An 18501-nucleotide genomic window follows, 5' to 3' on the forward strand; every position below is an offset into this window, starting at 1 on the left:
CCTGTTTAGTTTTTTTTTTCCTGTTGTCCCATTTCTTTTCTGCAGGAGTCTCTTCCTATGGCAGTTCACTGTTGGACTGTCAGAAGCACTTTAAATCACTGGTTTATATCTGCTACATGAGAAAATTATGGTGGAAGTTACTGTAATTTAAGCTGGGTTAATCATATTTATGTAGATCTCTATGATTGAACTAATTTTATGATTGTCTCATTTATTCCTGTGCTGAAACCTTATTTTTATCTGATCTATTTATTTTAAAAGAATTGTGTTGGTCTATAGACTATAATGATATTTATATTTTTTGTATTATATTTTTTTGAATTCTAAAACGAATATTGAAAATTAATCAGAGTCTATTTCACTCCAAAGTTTGTCCTGCTGCTGTGAGGTGCTGCATGAGATGAAGTATTATCTGTTGACACCATGACTATGCTGGATGTGTTATGAGTAATGTTTGTCTGAATGTAATGTCTTTTTCAAATGAAATATTTATGAAACTTGAAAATAAATCCTATGAAGCCTACTACTTTAACTATGTCCATAATATAGAGGTAGCTAGGATACCAGTAGGTGTGAAAGCATATTCAGTCAACTGTTTAATGTGCTCAGTATGACTCAGCCACAGTGCACACTTGGTGTAGCTCAATAGACCTATCCTACAAACTGAAACTGTAAACAATAGCTGTTTTCAGTTGCAGTGTAGTTAGCTCCTCTCTTCAGATAGATATAAGGTTGTGTCCACCAGCAATCTGACCAGAACTGAAGAAGCGGCTTGGATGAGTAGCCAAACATCTTCACTCCTACAACTTTTTGTCCAGTTGACAGATTTTACACTTGGCTTTTACCCTGGAGATAGAGTGACTTAGCACATAAAGCAGGAAACTCAAACTTATGAAGCACGAAACACGTATGTGGCAAATATAGCATTTTCAAAACAAAAGATAACATGGTGATAGAAATATGTTATGTCTTATCAGATAACCCCATAGACTCCATAATACCCCATAGTCCTCCTAACCCTGCTCCTCCTCTACCTTATTCAGTTTCTTTTAGTCCTTCATACCCTGCCATCTGCTGTATTGCAACAATCCTGGCAAAGCACATCTTGGAAACAAGTAGAAGTTACATGGTGCACCTTTAAAAATTTAGAGCATTTGAGCATTGAGTCACGTTTACCACATTAATATACCAGTCAGTATTCTTGCCAAAACGTTATCTCATCGGCCACCGTGTGCTATGCAGTTGTTGTTTTTTTTAAGTATGTTGTTGCTGACATGCAGCCTACAGAAGCATGTTTAGAAGTTATGGAGCTCAGAGATTGTCTATAGACACAATGCGCTCTCTGATATACAATACTGTACATACATTAGTAAGGGAAGTATAAGAATTTAAACATTCAGCTTGTTGCTATAACATGTTTAATTTAAATAAATGAACAAATATGAACGTAAAAATGTGAACAGAACATTTATGGATAATACTTTGAAAAAAAAAAAAAAAAGTGAAATAATTTACAGAAGAATCAAGTAAAAAAAACTTGCTTGATGGACTGAGTTGTTAGAGTGTTAAATAAACTTGACCAACTCCTATTTTGCAAGAATTTGGACCAGTGCTTTGGACATGTAACTAATCTGTAAACTACTCCGAGTGATACATCTTCCCTTTTCTCTTATCTTCGCTGCTGCTATTTTCGCACCGCCCTCTTCTCCTGTCAGGCAGCTAGGGGCTACAGCTAGCTCCAAACTCACCTCCAAACGGTTTAAAACCCCCTTTCCCCGTTTTTATCCAAAGATCCAGCCTAGCGGACCCTCCCGTGACCAAGATGGTCGTTCTAACGGATAACCATGAAGATGAGGACTATATGTGAGTCAATGTTACGGATCCAAAATGTTAGCATTTCAGTTAACCGCAAGGAGCTAACTTGGTTGAAAGCGACTCATAACGAGAGTATTAAACGATTATAAGCATGAATTATTTCAATATCGAGTTAGATGGCTAACTGTATATTTACAGTCGTTAATGGCTGGATTTTGAAGGTAATTTGTTGATATTGCATCAGCTGTAGTTGTTTACACTGTCACCTGTCCCTCTGGAAAGTATTACTCTCCCTTTCGTTTTTTTTCGTTAGACTTTAGACAGACTTTATTGATCTGCAAAAAACAAGTAGGTCATGGCATACAGAATGTGCTTAAGTCATAAATGCATTAAAATAAATATAAAAGGACTGGATAATGCATTGTAATTGTGTGAACGGGGGAGAATTTGATATAGATAGAGAGAAGGAGGTTATTTGGTTCAGAAAGGTGACAGTTGTTGTACCACTTAATGGGACTGTATGAGGTGTTACCCAAATTATGTTTTGGTAGGTTGAAGGGCTACTTACGATTATATTAGGGCAGCAAGATTAAACACAATGGAATCAAAATCAGAATTGGAATGGAAGAAAATTGTAAAGGCTGCAATTTTTGAAGGCCCATAATTTCCTTCATAAACAATAAAATATCCTGCTTTATTCTGCATAAAAAGACATTCATAAGGAGGAGAAGTATCTAGCCTGCAAAGGGTCGTAGTAGTACATGTACCACCAGTGCTCAGGCTCAGGCTAAAAATGGCACTAGATGACACACACATACATGCACCCACACACATGCATAAGGGGAGAGAGTATCCTACTGACCTACTTTTGTATCTGCTGCTGTTGTTTAGTGACTTTGATTCTACAGTCACATTTCATAGAAAATGGAAGGTGATTCGTGAAAAATGCATAAGGGACATTTAATAGCAGACTGGCAGTACTGTACGTTTGTGCTGATCGGTAGAGATCAACCAATATGAGTGATTTTAAGACACCCGCAGCTGGGTTTCACCACAAACCTGTTTTGTTCTTTCATCACAGTTAAGTGTTCAAACAAAGCCTAGCTGTAGACCTGTCGTGAAAACAAATAGTATTTTCTTCAGCAATATATCATACTTTACAGACGATAACAATAATATTGAATGTCATTATGCCAGACACATGATAACCCTAAAGCAGAATTTCCCCCAAAAAACTATTTTCTGTACCGTTTGGGGCAGTTAATCAAGTAATCATGACTAGATTACTATAAAAATACACCTGACTTACCATAAATCCATTGCTACTACTGAGATATTTTTTGTAAGGAAACATACATGAAGTGAGTTAACACTGAAATGAAGTTTTATGCAGCAGAATGTTGTGTAATAAAATAAACTAAAAATATTTTATAACTATGTTTTATATTGCAATGACAACGTTATTGCAATATTTTGATATACTTTTTGGCACAATAAGTTCAGTTAAATCTTTTTAAAAATGCACATGCCTTCATGTACTAGCCAAGCTAGGTGAATACAAATTTTAGAGACTAAACCAAGACCAACCAAAGTCTAATGAAGGACTTAATAAGGAAAATCGTGAATACAGTTTACCTTTTTGTCTATTTTACTGAAAATGGAGATCTTTGTGTTGTCCAGTTGACAGATTTTATATTTGGCTTTTACTATGGGTCAGACCTGGACGACTGAGGTATAATACAGGCCTCCTTGTGATTTTGATTATTGTGCCAGACATCCAATATCTATATTTTCACTATATATGTTGTAGCCCAATTCATAGTATTTTTTACTCTATAAATAAAGATATAATAAATAAATCTAAATATTATTTCAAAGATCAGATCTGACCCGTGCACTCTCTAACATGTATTCTTCTGTTCTTGCAGCCTGATGCCTGAGGAGCGTAAATCTGTCTCCTTGCCCTGCTCTCCAGCCAAACGAGTGTCCCCCAAAAAGAAACAGTTCTACATCAACCAAGCCATCCGCAACTCAGACCTCATCCAACGTGCCAAAGGCAAGAAGAGCCAGCGGCGGCAGGAGAACAGTGAGTTTGGCTGGGTCAAGGCCTGGTGCAGTGTTCCTGTTTTAACATGGTTCATGTTGTGCTTGTTTCAGCGCGCTACCTGGCTAACCTCCTGGAGAAAGAAGAATGCTGTTTGGATGATCTGGAGCTGGGGAGTAATCCAGCCATTCCCACCATTTTCACCGAGGCCTGCATCAATGGGAACTATGCAGAGGTTAGGCAACAGGGGGAGCACAAATGGTAATGGTAAATGGTCACATTTTACTATAGCGCTCTACCTTCAAAGCGCTTTACAACAAGGAACCACTCACCCATTCACACACACATTCACACACACACATTCACACACCAGTGTACACAGACACTGAGGGCAAGGTGGGTTGAGTGTCTTGTCCAATTCATCTGTGTGAGTTAGAATCACACCACCAACCTATGGATCAGTGGATCTGACCGCTCAACCAATGATGTTTATGTCGAGAGTGGGATTTGAACCGCCAACCTTCGGATCAGTGGACACTCTACCAACTGAGCTACTGTCGCCCCCAAAGCTGGGATAACCAAACCTACTCTGTGCCTGTGTAATTACTTGGACTGTGACAATGCACTTTGCAATACTTGGCTTTTTAGCTTTTTTTAATACAGATCAATACTAGAGCTTGTATCCACTGTATGGATAAAGTACTGAAAGTTACAGTATGGGTTTTGGAACATGATATGCACTCTAACATGATCCATTTGTGCAATTTAGCCCCACTGGAGCATCAGAGCTCAACTACGATTTGAAACTGATGATCAGTCACATCAAGGCACATGACCAAATTTACAAAACTACAACAACATTATGACTTTCCACCATTTTTTATTTTTGAAAATTCCAACATTTTTGGAAATTTTCTATGAATTTTCCAGCCCTTTGCAGCCCTAGTTTCCAGCATAGTAATGCTCGAAACGAATGTTTCTAATGTCAAGGGTGTGTGCTCTTGAACAACCACCAGGTGGCGCACAAAGTTGAGTAGAGAGTTGACCAATACAGAAAAAGAACTGCCAATGGCTGTTTTTAGATCAGATTTGTTGGAAAATAGCCAAGAAAACAAATTGAGTTTTTTGTTTTGCATCTTATTAAAAAGTCACTACTGTCACCAGAGGTCAGCACATGAACACCTCCGTTGTTAAGATTCCACATGTTCTGAGGAGATGGACCAAACGACTGACAAAACAATGCATATCCGTCCATGCCTGAAAGCGTTTCAAATGGGACAGAAATGAGCCTTTAGCTGTATATTTAAATTTTATCTATGGGTTTCAGAGTGCTAAAAACATTGCCATATCAATTACCGATTTAAAACAAAATATCCCAATTTCTGAATGGTAAAAAGTCTGTTATATGTTGCCTATAACATGAAACTGAAAACTATAAATACTAAGTGCCTATTTTCTGTAAGTAGTTGACATTTCTGAAACATAAAGCATGTAGTCTTTTAGTCAAATCAGATGAAGAGGCTGTCTCCCTGATGTTTGTGTTTGTGTGTATGTTGTGTTTCTTCGCGCATGTCTGCGTGCGTGTGTATGTGCAGCGCTGGAGCAACTTCATGAAGTGCTCTGGAGAGGAGCAGGAGCAGCTGCTGGGGCTGCTAGAGCAGGAGCAGGCCCAGAGGAGGAGTGGAGGAAGATTTCTCCAGGACCACAGGAACGGTGAGGTCTGCTTCCCCCTCTGTGCTGTGAGTGAGGTCTGTTGCCCCCTCTGTGCTGTGAGTCACATCTGCTGCCCCCTCTATGCTGTGAGTGAGTTTTGCTGCCCTCTCCTATGTGCTATGAATGAGGTCTGCTAACCCCTCTGTGCTGTGAGTGAGGTCTGCTAACCCCTCTGTGCTGTGAGTGAGGTCTGCTGGCCCCTCTGTGCTGTGAGTGAGGTCTGCTGGCCCCTCTGTGCTGTGAGTGAGGTCTGCTGGCCCCTCTGTGCTGTGAGTGAGGTCTGCTGGCCCCTCTGTGCTGTGAGTGAGGTCTGCTGCCACCTCTGCTGTCAGTAGGGTCTGCTGTCCACTCTTTGGTATTAATGAGTTCTGATGGTCTTTTTGACCCCACAGTAAACCCAGCCTTCAGTGCTCATGACTGCTTCCAGAGGATCGACCGCAGGCTCCGGGCCACACTCAGGAAGAGACAGGTCCCTATTGTAAGTCACATCTCTTTATTCTCCATCTCCATCTTATTGCTGGTTTCTTTAACAGTTAGCTGCAGCATTATTCCTCTTATTCCCAATTGTTCAGTTTGTCCTGCTTTCTTCAATCAGTCAATCAATAGCACTTCTTTTTTTTTTTGTCCCTGAAGGGCAATTTAAGCACACTGAGCAGTAAAATTCAATAAGAAAGCTCAAACAAAAGTACCTCAACAGGGAGCCAGGTGACCTCTAAAGACATAACAGGAAAGACTCTTTTAATGCTGCGTTCAGATCTCAGTGTCAAAATTGCGTTAGACGCCTCTAGTTGGATGCAATGCCTTTGCATTTGACAGAAAACCTGACACCATTCAGGGTGTTCTACAAGTGCCTTTGGATGTTTTGTTTTTCCTGTCTCTTTGTGAATGATGGCAGATCAGGTTGAGAGAGTGGCTTTAGTGTATTTATTACCTAAAACCCAATGGATGGGTTGATGGGTTTTAGGTAATAAAACCCGGCTTGGCAGCAGTGTGTCTGAGTCCATGACATACTTCAGAGGTGTCAGAGTTTGGCGAGTTTCATCCCGGGTCTTTCTTTTTCACATGTAAACTTAACGCCCCAATAGTCTGAACACAGTACAAGTGTCTCTCTCACTCTGCTCTATTGTTTTGGTCAGTGACGAGCCAGGCCATTCCCTCAAAATATTTCCCCTGGAACTTCTTCTGCCATTATTGGGGTAGAAAGCTTGTTGCATTGTTGTAAAAAGTCTGTGGCAATTCAGAGCTAGCTGGGTAGCATGACTAGCTCCATGCTGGATACAGGAAAAACAAACTTCTCAAATCACACAGTACCATAGTCCTTAACTTCTGTCCTTTTTAACTGTTCATGCTGCACTTCTTGATCAAAATCCCCAAAAGGTTAAGTTAAAAGTTTAAAATAAAAAAACACTGGTTAACAATATATATTGTCACAGAATGTGCAGAAAATGTTAGTTTCTAGTTAATCTATTCATTAAATGAGCATGACTTACTAACATGGCTGCTAATGCTTGATGGATACTTAAAGAGGGGGTATTAAGCAAAATTGACTTTTTAGAGCTTTCTAGCATGTTATAACGTTGTTCCCTCATCAAAAACATGCCTGAAGAGGTTTCATGCAGATTTTTTATGCAGATTTGAGTAATTTGGTGATCTCTCCTGGGCTCTATTCAAAGCCTCTATACGGTTAGTTAAAAGAAATCTGATGCAATGTGCAATAGTTTCATTAACAGGATGCACGCTGAGGGGGGAGTGACTTAACGCGGAGAGCAAAGGGCGGGAGACTCAGTGCATCAAAAACAAAAGTGAAACTTATAAATCATGTTTGTTTTTGTTTTTAGGGAATATAGCATTTTCAAAATAATTAAAGGTGACTTGGTGATCATGGTGATGGTGAAATATGTTGTGTTAGCAGTTTATACCCCATAGACGTGCAATACCCCCACTTTAAAGGGCCTCTCTTTTTCTTAATTATCTGCAAGTACAATACACTGAATAGTATAAAAAAAATTTTATATCATCAGAAGAAATTAAAATCAGGTACAGACCTTAAACACCCTGTACTCGATAATGATTAGTTTCATCTTTTCAAAATGTTAAAGTTTTTATCAATGTTTCTTATATGTCAGTGAATGTCATGTAAATTATAATACATTTATAGAATAAATATGGATGCAAATAGTGATTCTTGGGTCGTTCTTATGTGAAAATCCTTTTATTAGAACAACCTGATTTCAAGTTCAGGTATAGCTTAAAATAAGTTAAGTTTAGGGTTTAGGTTAAGGTTTGGCAAGTAGTGGCTATGGTTAATGTTTAGATCAGTATCCAGGAAATGAATGGAATGTCCTCAAGAAGCATGGAAACCCAACCTGTGTGTGTGTTTCAGGGGACAGTGGAGGTGCTGGAGGAGAAGCTGCTGAGCTTCTTCAACACTCAACCAACCTCCGTCTACACCACCAGCCTCTCCAGCAGGTAGACCGCTCCACCTTGATAGTTTTTATAAATAGATTACTTCAGCTTGTGGTGGTATTTTACCAGTTATTATCCCAAAAAATGCCTCAACATTAGCTTTAGTCTTACCACCGAGCAGGGCCGGCCCTGCCTATAAGCAGACTAAGCAGCTGCTTAGGGCCCTGGAGCCATCAGGGGACCCTCAAGACCTCATACATTTATATTGAAAATGGTAATTATAATGTTTTTGGTTTTTTTATTATATGGTGCTCGGGTGCCTAGTAGTAACCTAAATATCTTTAAAATTATGCAATATGTTTCATTTCCAGAAGTTAAATATCCGCTGCCAATAGTTGTTTTTGAGTCAGGCATAGATGTGTTTACTCAGGTGGAGGGCCCCTTCCTTCGAGGTGCACAGAGGCAGCGGAGGGACATTTGAATGGATGTTTTACAAGTTAGACTAAAAACTAGTTACATCAAGTTTATCTAACTACTGGACAATGCATCAAGAGCCCAGGTGGAAGATAGTTTGGGATGTACCAATGATCATCGATGATGTGAGTGTAATCTCTGCATTGGATATGGCAGAAACATCTCATCTGCTGGATGAGTGAACAACCCGTGAACAATTCAGATCATTCATAGACGTTTTAGTTATATAAGTTATGTCTGCCTTTATGCAAAAAAGTCCACTAATTATTTATGCAAATGCTGGTTGTGTAACGTGACTGCATTCAGAGCCTAGCATAAACATCTAAACAGTGTAATCCTAAAATAGAGTATTGATCGTGACTCATGATGAGCCCATTATCTAAGATGGGTAGCTTGTGGGCTTGTAAGAAAGTGAGATCCTTGGATTGAAGTATGTTTAGTGGGTCTGTCTAAGGAGCCTATGTAAGCAAATATACATAGGCCTATATAACATATGACCACAGTCACTTGTTTGTACTTCTCGGAGTAGTTTTCAGACCCCATACTTTTACTCTTCAGTAAATGCTTTAGTTACTCTTCCCGCTGTAAGTCCACGGTGACAAAACTTTGTTGACAATATGAAATGATTTGAACATTTGTGTTTCTTGCACCTTCAGGTATGATTTAGTTTTTTTCTTTTTTGTGGACTATTCTTTGAAGATTTTGTGCATTTAATGTTTTGCCTATCCAATTACATTAACTACAGATTATACATCTGAAGTCATTTCCAGACAGTTTCTCTTATGCTACTCTTACTCAAGTAATTTCTTGGAACACTATTTTTCAATTCTTGAGTAATGTTATTTAAAGTAAGTGCCCTTATTTGAGTACAACTTTCTGCTAGCTTACCAAATTCCATGACATAACAAAATTGATAAATGTAAGCCCACTTTAGCCAACTGAAACACTTTAGAATGCACCAGAATTAAGAAAAAATGTCAAGAATTTTTTAATTTCTCTGACGGAGGGCCATCAGACCCTCCTCCTGTTTGTATATTGTTCTTGGGGATGTTGCTGTCATGAGCTTCTGGAATTTCAGATTTTTATGTCTGATTTTTATAACTGCTTGAGATGAGAACTGCGTTGTCTTAATTTTGTTGAATGTGAATCATCGATAGCTGAGCCAAGATGATTACATGGCACTGAAGTGGCGAGGGCCCCTCAAGGCTAGGGCCGATCCTCACACAAAGGATCGGCCTAGCCTTGAGGGGTTAAGGCCCTCAAATGACATGTGTTTATTTTTCTAAATACAGTGAAGATTTCACTTTAAAAATTATGAAAATCACTTTCATAATAAAAATTATGAAAGTCTTTTTTTTATCAGTGACATCACTGCATATATATTCATTTTAGTCACTCAGGAAAAAATCATTGATATTGAACAGGAAGTGGAGACGATACCAGTGGCTATGGTTACATGCACAATCAGATTATTACGATATAAGACTGTTAAAATGACATGTAAGACAGAATTATCAAAATTCTTTCTTATCATGGTTCCTCTGATTACTCATATCAGATGCTGTAGCGTACATTTCATTTAAATGTTAAAGATCCTGAAATCAGATTCTGCATGTGAACATAGCCACAGAGCTAACCAGGCGCTGTTGTGCACAGAGCCAATTCTAGCCATCCTTTCTAAACCTTTTCCACTTGTACACGTAATGATACACCATAGTAATATTAGATTGGCTCATGAGTCCACTAATAAAACCACTTTCAGATTAGATTAGTCTTAATCTGTGGAAAGAAAGTACACAGTAATGTATTGTATGAAGGACACTGGATATCTGTGTTAAATAAGAGCCAATGTTCCAAATGTGTGTTATCAGTGTTTGTATGTGTATGTGTGCGCAGGTGCATGTGTGTCTGCTGAATGAGAGGACATGTTCTAATGTGTGTATTATCTCTGCGTCTGTAGCTTTGAGCGTCTGCTGCTCCATGCCGTGTGCCAGTACATGGACCTGGTTTCTCTCAGTAAGTGCCTCCACACTACACCCATACTATCAATCTATCTATCAATCTTTTCTTCCGCTTATTTGGGGCTGAGTTGCGGGGGCAGCAGTCTATGCAGGGACTCCCAGACTTCCCTCACCCCTTTTCTTCAGCATCTCTGGTGGGACGCCCAAGGTGTTCCCAGGCCAGCTGAGAGGTGTCCAGGAGGCATCCAGAACAGACTGAGCTCATCACCCTATCTCTAAGGGAGTGCCCAACCACCCTGCGGAGGAACCGAATTTCAACCGCTTGTATTTGCCATACATATGTTCCTTGTCATACAGGAACATAAGCAATGCGCCCCAAACCCCATACTGCCTAAGCACCCCCCCAAATGACACCACGAGGGACACTGTTGAAAGCCTTCTCCAGATTCACAAAGCACATGTGGGCTGCTTAGGCAAACTCCCATGAACCCCTCGAGCACCTGATGGAGAGTATAGAGCTGGTCCAATGTTCAGGGACCATGATGAAAACCACACTACTCTTCCTGAATCCAAGGTTCAACTGTCGATCAGATTCTCCTCTCCCTGAGGCTGAGGGGTGTGATTCCACTATAGTTGGAACACACCCTCCAGTCCCGCTTCTTAAACGAGGGACCACCACCCCGATCTGCCAATCCAGAGGTACTGTCTCCGACTGCCACGTGATGTTACAGAGGCATATCAGCCAAGACAACCCCGTAACATCCAGACTTCAGATTTTCAGGGCAGATCTCATCCACCCCCTGAGTCTTGACACCCAGGAGCTTGCCACCCATCTCAGTGACTTCAGCCAGTTTGATGGATCCTGAAAGTATTCCTTCCACTGTCCAACAACATCCCCAGACGAGATCAACAGCTCTCTACCTGCATTGTAAACAGTGTCGGTGAAAGACTGCTTCCCCCTCCTGAGGAGTTGGATGGTTAGCCAAAATTTTCTTGAGACCGACCTCCATGGCCTTCCCAAACTCCTCTCAACCCCTAGCTGCAGCAGGCTTGGCCCACTGGTACCTGTCATCTGCATCAGGAGTCACACAAGTCAACAAATAGATAGGACTCCTTTAGCCTGACGACATTCCTTACTTCCTGTGTCCATCACTGGTTTCAGGGGTTGCTGCCGCGGCAAGCCCCACAGGCCTTATGATCACAGCTATGAGTGGCCGCATCAATATTATAGGCGGAGAGCATGGTCCACTCTTACCCCATGTCCCCGAGATCTGGGAGAAGCTCTCTTGAAGGTGTGAGTTGAAGATCCCCCTGACAGACGGCTCCCCCAGACGTTCACAGTTGGGCTTCCTCCCCTACCAACGGACTCAACTTCTTAGCAGGTGGCGATCTCTTGACAGCTCTGGCTCTTTCATTACCAAGTGTCCAAGACACGTGGCTGAAGCTGGTCATCAACCTCTGGCCTAGGTTGTCTTGGTGTTACATGCACTTATGGATGCCCTCATGCACTGTCTTGTACCCCTCCCAGGGACTCCAAGAAGGCCAAGTACTCTGCACTTCTCTGTGGCCCGTAAGCCGACACAACAGTGAGAGACCTGTCCTCAACGCTAAGGTGCAGGGAACTGACCCTCTCATTTACTAGAGTGATCCAAATGTACATAGGTTTTCAACTATTTTATTTCCTCCCTGTATGAAAATGTGTTAAGTTGTAAAACTAGCACTGTTTTCCTGTTTAGATTTTTTCCTAATTAGCATAGCCTCTTAGAGCCTCTTCTCAAAACCTAGTTCAGATGAATACTTTTGAATTTTTTATTACCGTGGATTGGAACACTCCTGAATTACTGAGGGAGATAACTATTGTTATCTAACTTAAAGGCAGATGTATTATGCAAAATTTACTTTGTTTCACTTCTCATTTGCTCCCTTGAAATTTGATTTTAGAGTGATTAGTGCATGTTTGAGCAATTGTGAAATCGCCTATTTTCAAGACACCAAAATGCTGATCAATTTCACCACCACTGGTATACGCTCTCTGTATTCACTTCGCTCTCCTATTTTATTTTCTTATTCAGTGATACGTGTAGGATTCAACAGCGTTGCGTAGTCATTTTGGTACAAATGGAAAAAAAATCTGCTACTGCAGCTGTCTATTGGAGATGCCAACAGTTACAGAGCTCTTTGTTATTATGGCATTTGCGGCAACATCTGCTCCCATTGGGCAGTTTTCTAACGCAGAAGTCTTCTTTCTTTTATTAAGTCATTTTAGATGAATATTGAGATTTACAATGTACAAATTATAAATCTGTGACACCCGTGGATCATTATGTTATAATTATAGCGCAGACACAATAACTCTTTAAGGTCTTCTTTAAGTTTAAGATTCAAAGTTACTTTAAAAAGGCTTAAAAATACATTATATATTGTTTTATATATATCTCAACAAACAAGCTTGTAAAACCACATTGCATCTGTATTATGTGATCTAAGGTCTGTTTAACTCCTTAAGGCACGGACTCCAATGGCTCACGACAGACTGAAGTGGTGAACAAGCAGAGCCAGTTCCTTCCCCCATCACTGCTGCTGTCGGCCTACCTAGAGAGGATGAGCTGAGACCGCCCCACGGCTCTCTGGATTCAGGGCATAGCATTACAGCACAGTTTCAAAATTGGCATGTTGAAGGAATTCTATCATAGGGCTGTAGTTTACACAGTAGATGACAAATGGAATTCTCTTAAATGTTTCTGATTCTATGTTATAATGTTGTTTTCCCCATCAAAAAACATGCCTGGAGTTGTGTGTTGTTTCATCCACACAGATTTATCACACAAATCCTGCATATTTATGGAGGAGGTAATAACATTCTAACATGGAGACAAGCAGGTGGAGGATCTTCCCCTTGATTTTCAACAAAAAGATGAGCTTGACCAACTGAAAAACTGTTGACAAATGCTACCTAGCTTGTGACTGTAATGTTATTTGAGAGTGACTTGTTTAACAGCATAAATCAGCTCACCAGTTGTAGTTTCAAGTCAGACTTTAATCTGAGGTCTTTAACAAAGAACTAACTTTAGGAACAGAGCTTCAGACAGAGCAGGCCTTATAGTTGGTTAATATTTAAGTTTAGAAAGAGGAATGGTGCTTAAACATGCAGTGTTCCCTAGAATTGCTTTAACATGCCGATAACCTGTTTACAACCACAGGTCACAGCCATATCATTAACAAGGTAATATTATAAAAGTAATGTCTCTGTCACTTGTTTTAAAGATGCTCAAACACTGTATGAAATGTTACAGTGAGGAGATGAAGGGTTAAACGTTACATTGTATGATTTGTACAGTGAGCTAGGCTAAGCTCTTCAGATTGTTCACATCACCACAAAGATCAATGCTTCAAGTTATAGTGGAAATAATATATTTATTTAAAACGGTTCTTCAGAGCTGTCCACACCTGTTAGCCTGGTCAGATACACAGCTTGCTCTTATACAAAATCAGTCTGGTAGACCCTTTTCACACTGCCACCTGTATAGTTCTTTTAAAAAGTGCCGATCCGCACTTACTGCTCCAGTCATTCTCTATGAGGAATTAGCCAAGTCGGGCTAAAATAAATTGATATTTAAATATCGAACAGCGAGTTATGGATGGATCACAGACAGTAAATTAAGACCTTTACTATTATGTAAATACTTCACCAGACGAAGTACAAAAGTAGGTATTTGTGTCCTGAAGCTAATGCTAACTGAAATAAAAATGTATTGTTAAATAATGTTAAAATAGTGTCACAATCTGAATTACCTTGCGGACAAAACAATCTTTGAGACACACTACTACACACACACTGTCATTTGAAGTAGTGTGAAGTAGTACACCCTACTTCAAATGACAGATCAAGCAGTACCAGTCTGACTTTTTCTGTAGAACGAAGCAGTCACATTGCAGACCAGGCTACACATCTGTGGACATACTCAAATCTGTTATAGTTAATTTTGTTTAAAGCAATGAGCATTTTTAAATGTTTTATTTAGTATTAACTTCATACTTTCATTTGTACTTTACTTGGGTACAATCTCTCATCACTTTTAATACTCTTCAAAGACTAGAGAGGAAGAGTTTCTTTTTTAAACTCAATTCAAAATCAGTTAAAATTAAATGGCTTCATATCAACAATTCATATGCAGTTATAGCAGTAGTACTGTATGTTTGAAGTACCAGTAGTAATAGAGAACATCCCACATAGGTTAGCATTAGCAACAACTTAATAGCTAATTGAACTATCCATAAAAATCTCAGTGTACATTTGGCAGAAATTTGGAAACCGTTTTATACTTACACTGCTTTATACCAATGAAAGCACTTGAATTCTAATATTGAATGTGAATATGGACTATTTTTATGTTAAACAATAGGATTTTGAAGGTGCTTTATTGACAAACTATATCACTGCCTCAAAGGAGTTATACAATGTCAAAAAATCATCAAACTACTTTGATAGGAAAGACATGTTGAACTGTAGTATTCATAGACTTTTTGGAAGGTCCTCTGGTTTAATTTCTTACAATTTGACATTTACTGCCAACTTTATCAATGTACTGTGTAATATAGACAAAGCCATAATTTGACAGTTAGTATTTGTGTATGAAATATGATGAGTTTAAAGGAGCAGTTTAGATGAAATAGGTTAAAATGATATGAATTCTGATTATTCATCTTTAAGGAACTGTGTGTACGATTTTGATTTTACATCTCATAAACATGATTTAACTGTGTCCCCAGATACAAAGTAAATGTGTTCAGATCAAATATAACTTTTACTGGTAACAATTCCAATGCTGAATTATTCTTTAATTACAAAAACTTTGGACATGATTAAATCTAGTTTGTCTAAACCTAAAAGGACTCTCTCTGATCTGAATTGTCTCTGCCTAAACCCCAGCACAATCATTAATCAGTGCTAGTGCAGCATCTGCAGCAGATTGAGGCATGGAAACCCAGGTTCAGTTGTGATTGTAGTGCAGGCTACATACATACATACATACATACATACATACATACATACATACATACATACATACATACATACATACATACATACATACATACATACATATATACATATATACACATACATACATACATATATACATATATACACATACATACATACATATATACATATATACACATACATACATACATATATACATATATACACATACATACATACATATATACATATATACACATACATACATACATATATACATATATACACATACATACATACATATATACATATATACACATACATACATACATATATACATATATACACATACATACATACATATATACATATATACACATACATACATACATATATACATATATACACATACATACATACATACACATATACACCCACACACACACACACACACACACACACATACAGTTCCTTTAATTTGAGTATTCTGGTTCCAAAATAATTTAGGATGAAGTGAGGCTTACCTCATTGGCATGAAAGCTTAAAGAGGGGGTGTTTTTACACAGAGAGCTTTCGACCATGTTATAAAGTGGTTCCCTCAACAAAAACATGCCTGAAGCGGTTTTAGATGGCATCCATGCATGTTGAGTATTTGAGTATGATAGTAAAAGCCAAAGTTAAATCTGTCAATTGGACAAAAGGTTGTAGGAGTGAAGACGTTTCGTTGCTCATCCAAACCACTTCTTTAGTTCTGGTCAGATTACTGGCAGTGAACTGCCTTGTATCTATCTGCAGGGAGGCGTTAACGTCTTGGAAACTGTAAACAATTGTTATTTATAGTTTCAGCCTTAATGGGCCTACTGACTAGCTCTAGTGTTCCCTTTGTTTAATTTGTTTGCTTTGGGTCTGAGGATGGAGTTATATATGGGGGACAGGTGATGTCTAAGGCTCCCATTCCTATTCAAGGAAACAAAACAAACTAGCTGTTTACAGTTTCAGTGTAGTTAGCTCCTCCCTTCAGACAGATATAAGGCAGTGTCCACCAGTGACCTGACCAGAACTGAAGCAGCTTGGATGAGCAGCGAAACATCTTCACTCCTACAACTTTTTGTCCAGTTGACAGATTTTACTTTGGCTTTTACTATGGATCAGACCTGGACGACTGAGGGATTACACAGATATTTGAGTATGAGTATTTTGCTGTCTCTCCTGGGCCCCATTCAAACCCTCCTTACAGTTAGTTGTAAGATTCTGTCCAATGCTCATTCCATAAGCCTACGTCACCCATGCTCCTGCATGACAGTTCTCCATAAGTGTACAAAAACAAGGGAAGGGGAAGTGACTTAGCATGGAGAGCAAAGGGAGGGGTGACAGCTTCAAATACAAAATTGAACATTATATATTTGGTGGATATAGCATTTTCAAAACAATAAGGTGTAAAATGGTGATCAAAATATGTTATGTGTTAATAGTTAGTACCCCATAGAAGTAAAATACTCCCTCTTTGTAATAAGAAGAAATGTATTATGCCATCTGTGCCAAACCGCCAGCATTTGGCAATACACCTCCAGAACGGTGAAATAAACCTCCACACTGCTCCTTTTAAACATCCTTATTGTAAAATGTAAATCATTTAAGCACAATATGCACTCACTTAGACTTTGAATAACATAACAACAGCCTCTTAAAGGTCCAGTGTACATATATTTAACTGGAACAGAGCACTTGCCTTATACGCACTCTTCTGCTTGTGTCTGTATCTCTGTAAATTTCTACTCTTTGGATTTGTAGATTCATACGTGCTTTATTTGTACCAAAGGATTGTGTAATGTCATCTCTCAGGTCCTGATTGTCGTTATTAGTTTAATCATCTCTGACCGGTGCCAACGTCTGCGAGCCTCTGCTGTCCAAGCTTTACTCAGAAGACCGGAATGCATTATAAGAATGGTTTACACTAGAGCATGTTTATATAAGACTGTATATAAAACTGTTGTGGGTTATTTATAATGGTGGACCTCTGCAGCCATTAAAGCTTTTTAAGAGAATGTCTGTGTCTGCTGGTTTGTTTAAAGGGCCTGTATCAGATTTTAATTTATTCTTATTATAATAAATGCTCTTTAGATCATGCATTGTCTGGTAAAAGCTACTAAGAAAAAAAAGAACAAAACGACAAAGTATAATCTGTTAATTTTACAAATACAGAAGCAACTGATGGTCACATTTTTCATCTAATCAGACATATTTTTAACTAAGAATCATGGGGAAATATGCTTAACACTATCACAGACACTTCATTCTCTGTCATGGTGCATTTTCAAGAGTGACATGAAAAGTTTGAGTAGATAGAGATTGGAGAACTATTTGTTAGAGCAACATGTGAGTAGAAATATATATTCTACTCTACTCTACTCTACTCTACTCTACTATACTATACTATACTATACTATACTATACTATACTCTACTATACAAGACTATACAAGACTATACAAGAAAAATCAGTCTGACTGCCACAATTGGCCCCCAGGCCATAGTTTGCATGTTCCTGTTTTACCCTGTAAATATATGGTGTCTTTTCAATAGTTTTGATAATCAGGTGTGACGGGGGCTGGGGATCTGTGTACTTGTACTAGATGCAGCAGAGGGCGCACTTGTACAGTAGATACGGTCAATATAGAGCGCACAGGTAAAAAGTACAGGATTATGGGCATTATATATTATGGCTATAAACGAATAACTAATATAAAAAATTTGTTCTGAATGTTTTGCCCAGTCAAATAAATAAAAACAACAAAAACAAAACAAAAACAAATAAAGGCTAAATAATTATATTTACAGCCTATGGCCTCAATTTTATTTGCACAGCAGGTTTATGGATTTTGAATTGCTGTTAACAGAAAATGTTTATTTCTCCTCCACCTTGTGAACAAAGAAAGCAAAAATGACCATGAGGTTTGTCAGGTGCACCTTGGAAAAATATCCCATTTGAGTTCACTCATTCAATGTAATAATTGACCATTCTGGAGAGAACTTTGAATCAGAAAACAAACAAAAAACACTATTGTACTACTACTGGGTTTTTTGCGTCATTTGATTATTTGATACTGA

General features: G+C 38.7%; 1 protein-coding gene across 1 annotated transcript; it reads left to right on the forward strand.

Annotated features, from left to right (window-relative positions):
* Positions 1-1702: 1702 nt before the first annotated feature.
* Positions 1703-17439, forward strand: r3hdm4 (R3H domain containing 4). Its single transcript, XM_033965367.2, has 8 exons — positions 1703-1863; positions 3744-3901; positions 3973-4094; positions 5455-5572; positions 5965-6050; positions 7956-8041; positions 10413-10468; positions 12920-17439. Exons 1-8 carry the CDS (start codon positions 1823-1825, stop codon positions 13021-13023), a joined length of 771 nt encoding a protein of 256 aa, XP_033821258.1. The 5' UTR covers positions 1703-1822; the 3' UTR covers positions 13024-17439.
* Positions 17440-18501: the final 1062 nt, after the last annotated feature.

The sequence above is a fragment of the Periophthalmus magnuspinnatus genome, chromosome 4 (genome assembly GCF_009829125.3).
Source record: "Periophthalmus magnuspinnatus isolate fPerMag1 chromosome 4, fPerMag1.2.pri, whole genome shotgun sequence".
NCBI classification, from domain to species: Eukaryota; Metazoa; Chordata; class Actinopteri; order Gobiiformes; family Gobiidae; genus Periophthalmus; species Periophthalmus magnuspinnatus.

Bases quoted from the DNA above. Each gene is read 5' to 3' on its own strand.
- r3hdm4 (XM_033965367.2), top strand. From the start codon at position 1,823: ATGGTCGTTCTAACGGATAACCATGAAGATGAGGACTATAT. The intron at 1,864-3,743 runs GTGAGTCAATGT...CTGTTCTTGCAG, and splicing joins CATGAAGATGAGGACTATAT to CCTGATGCCTGAGGAGCGTA. The intron at 6,051-7,955 runs GTAAGTCACATC...TGTGTGTTTCAG, and splicing joins GGAAGAGACAGGTCCCTATT to GGGACAGTGGAGGTGCTGGA.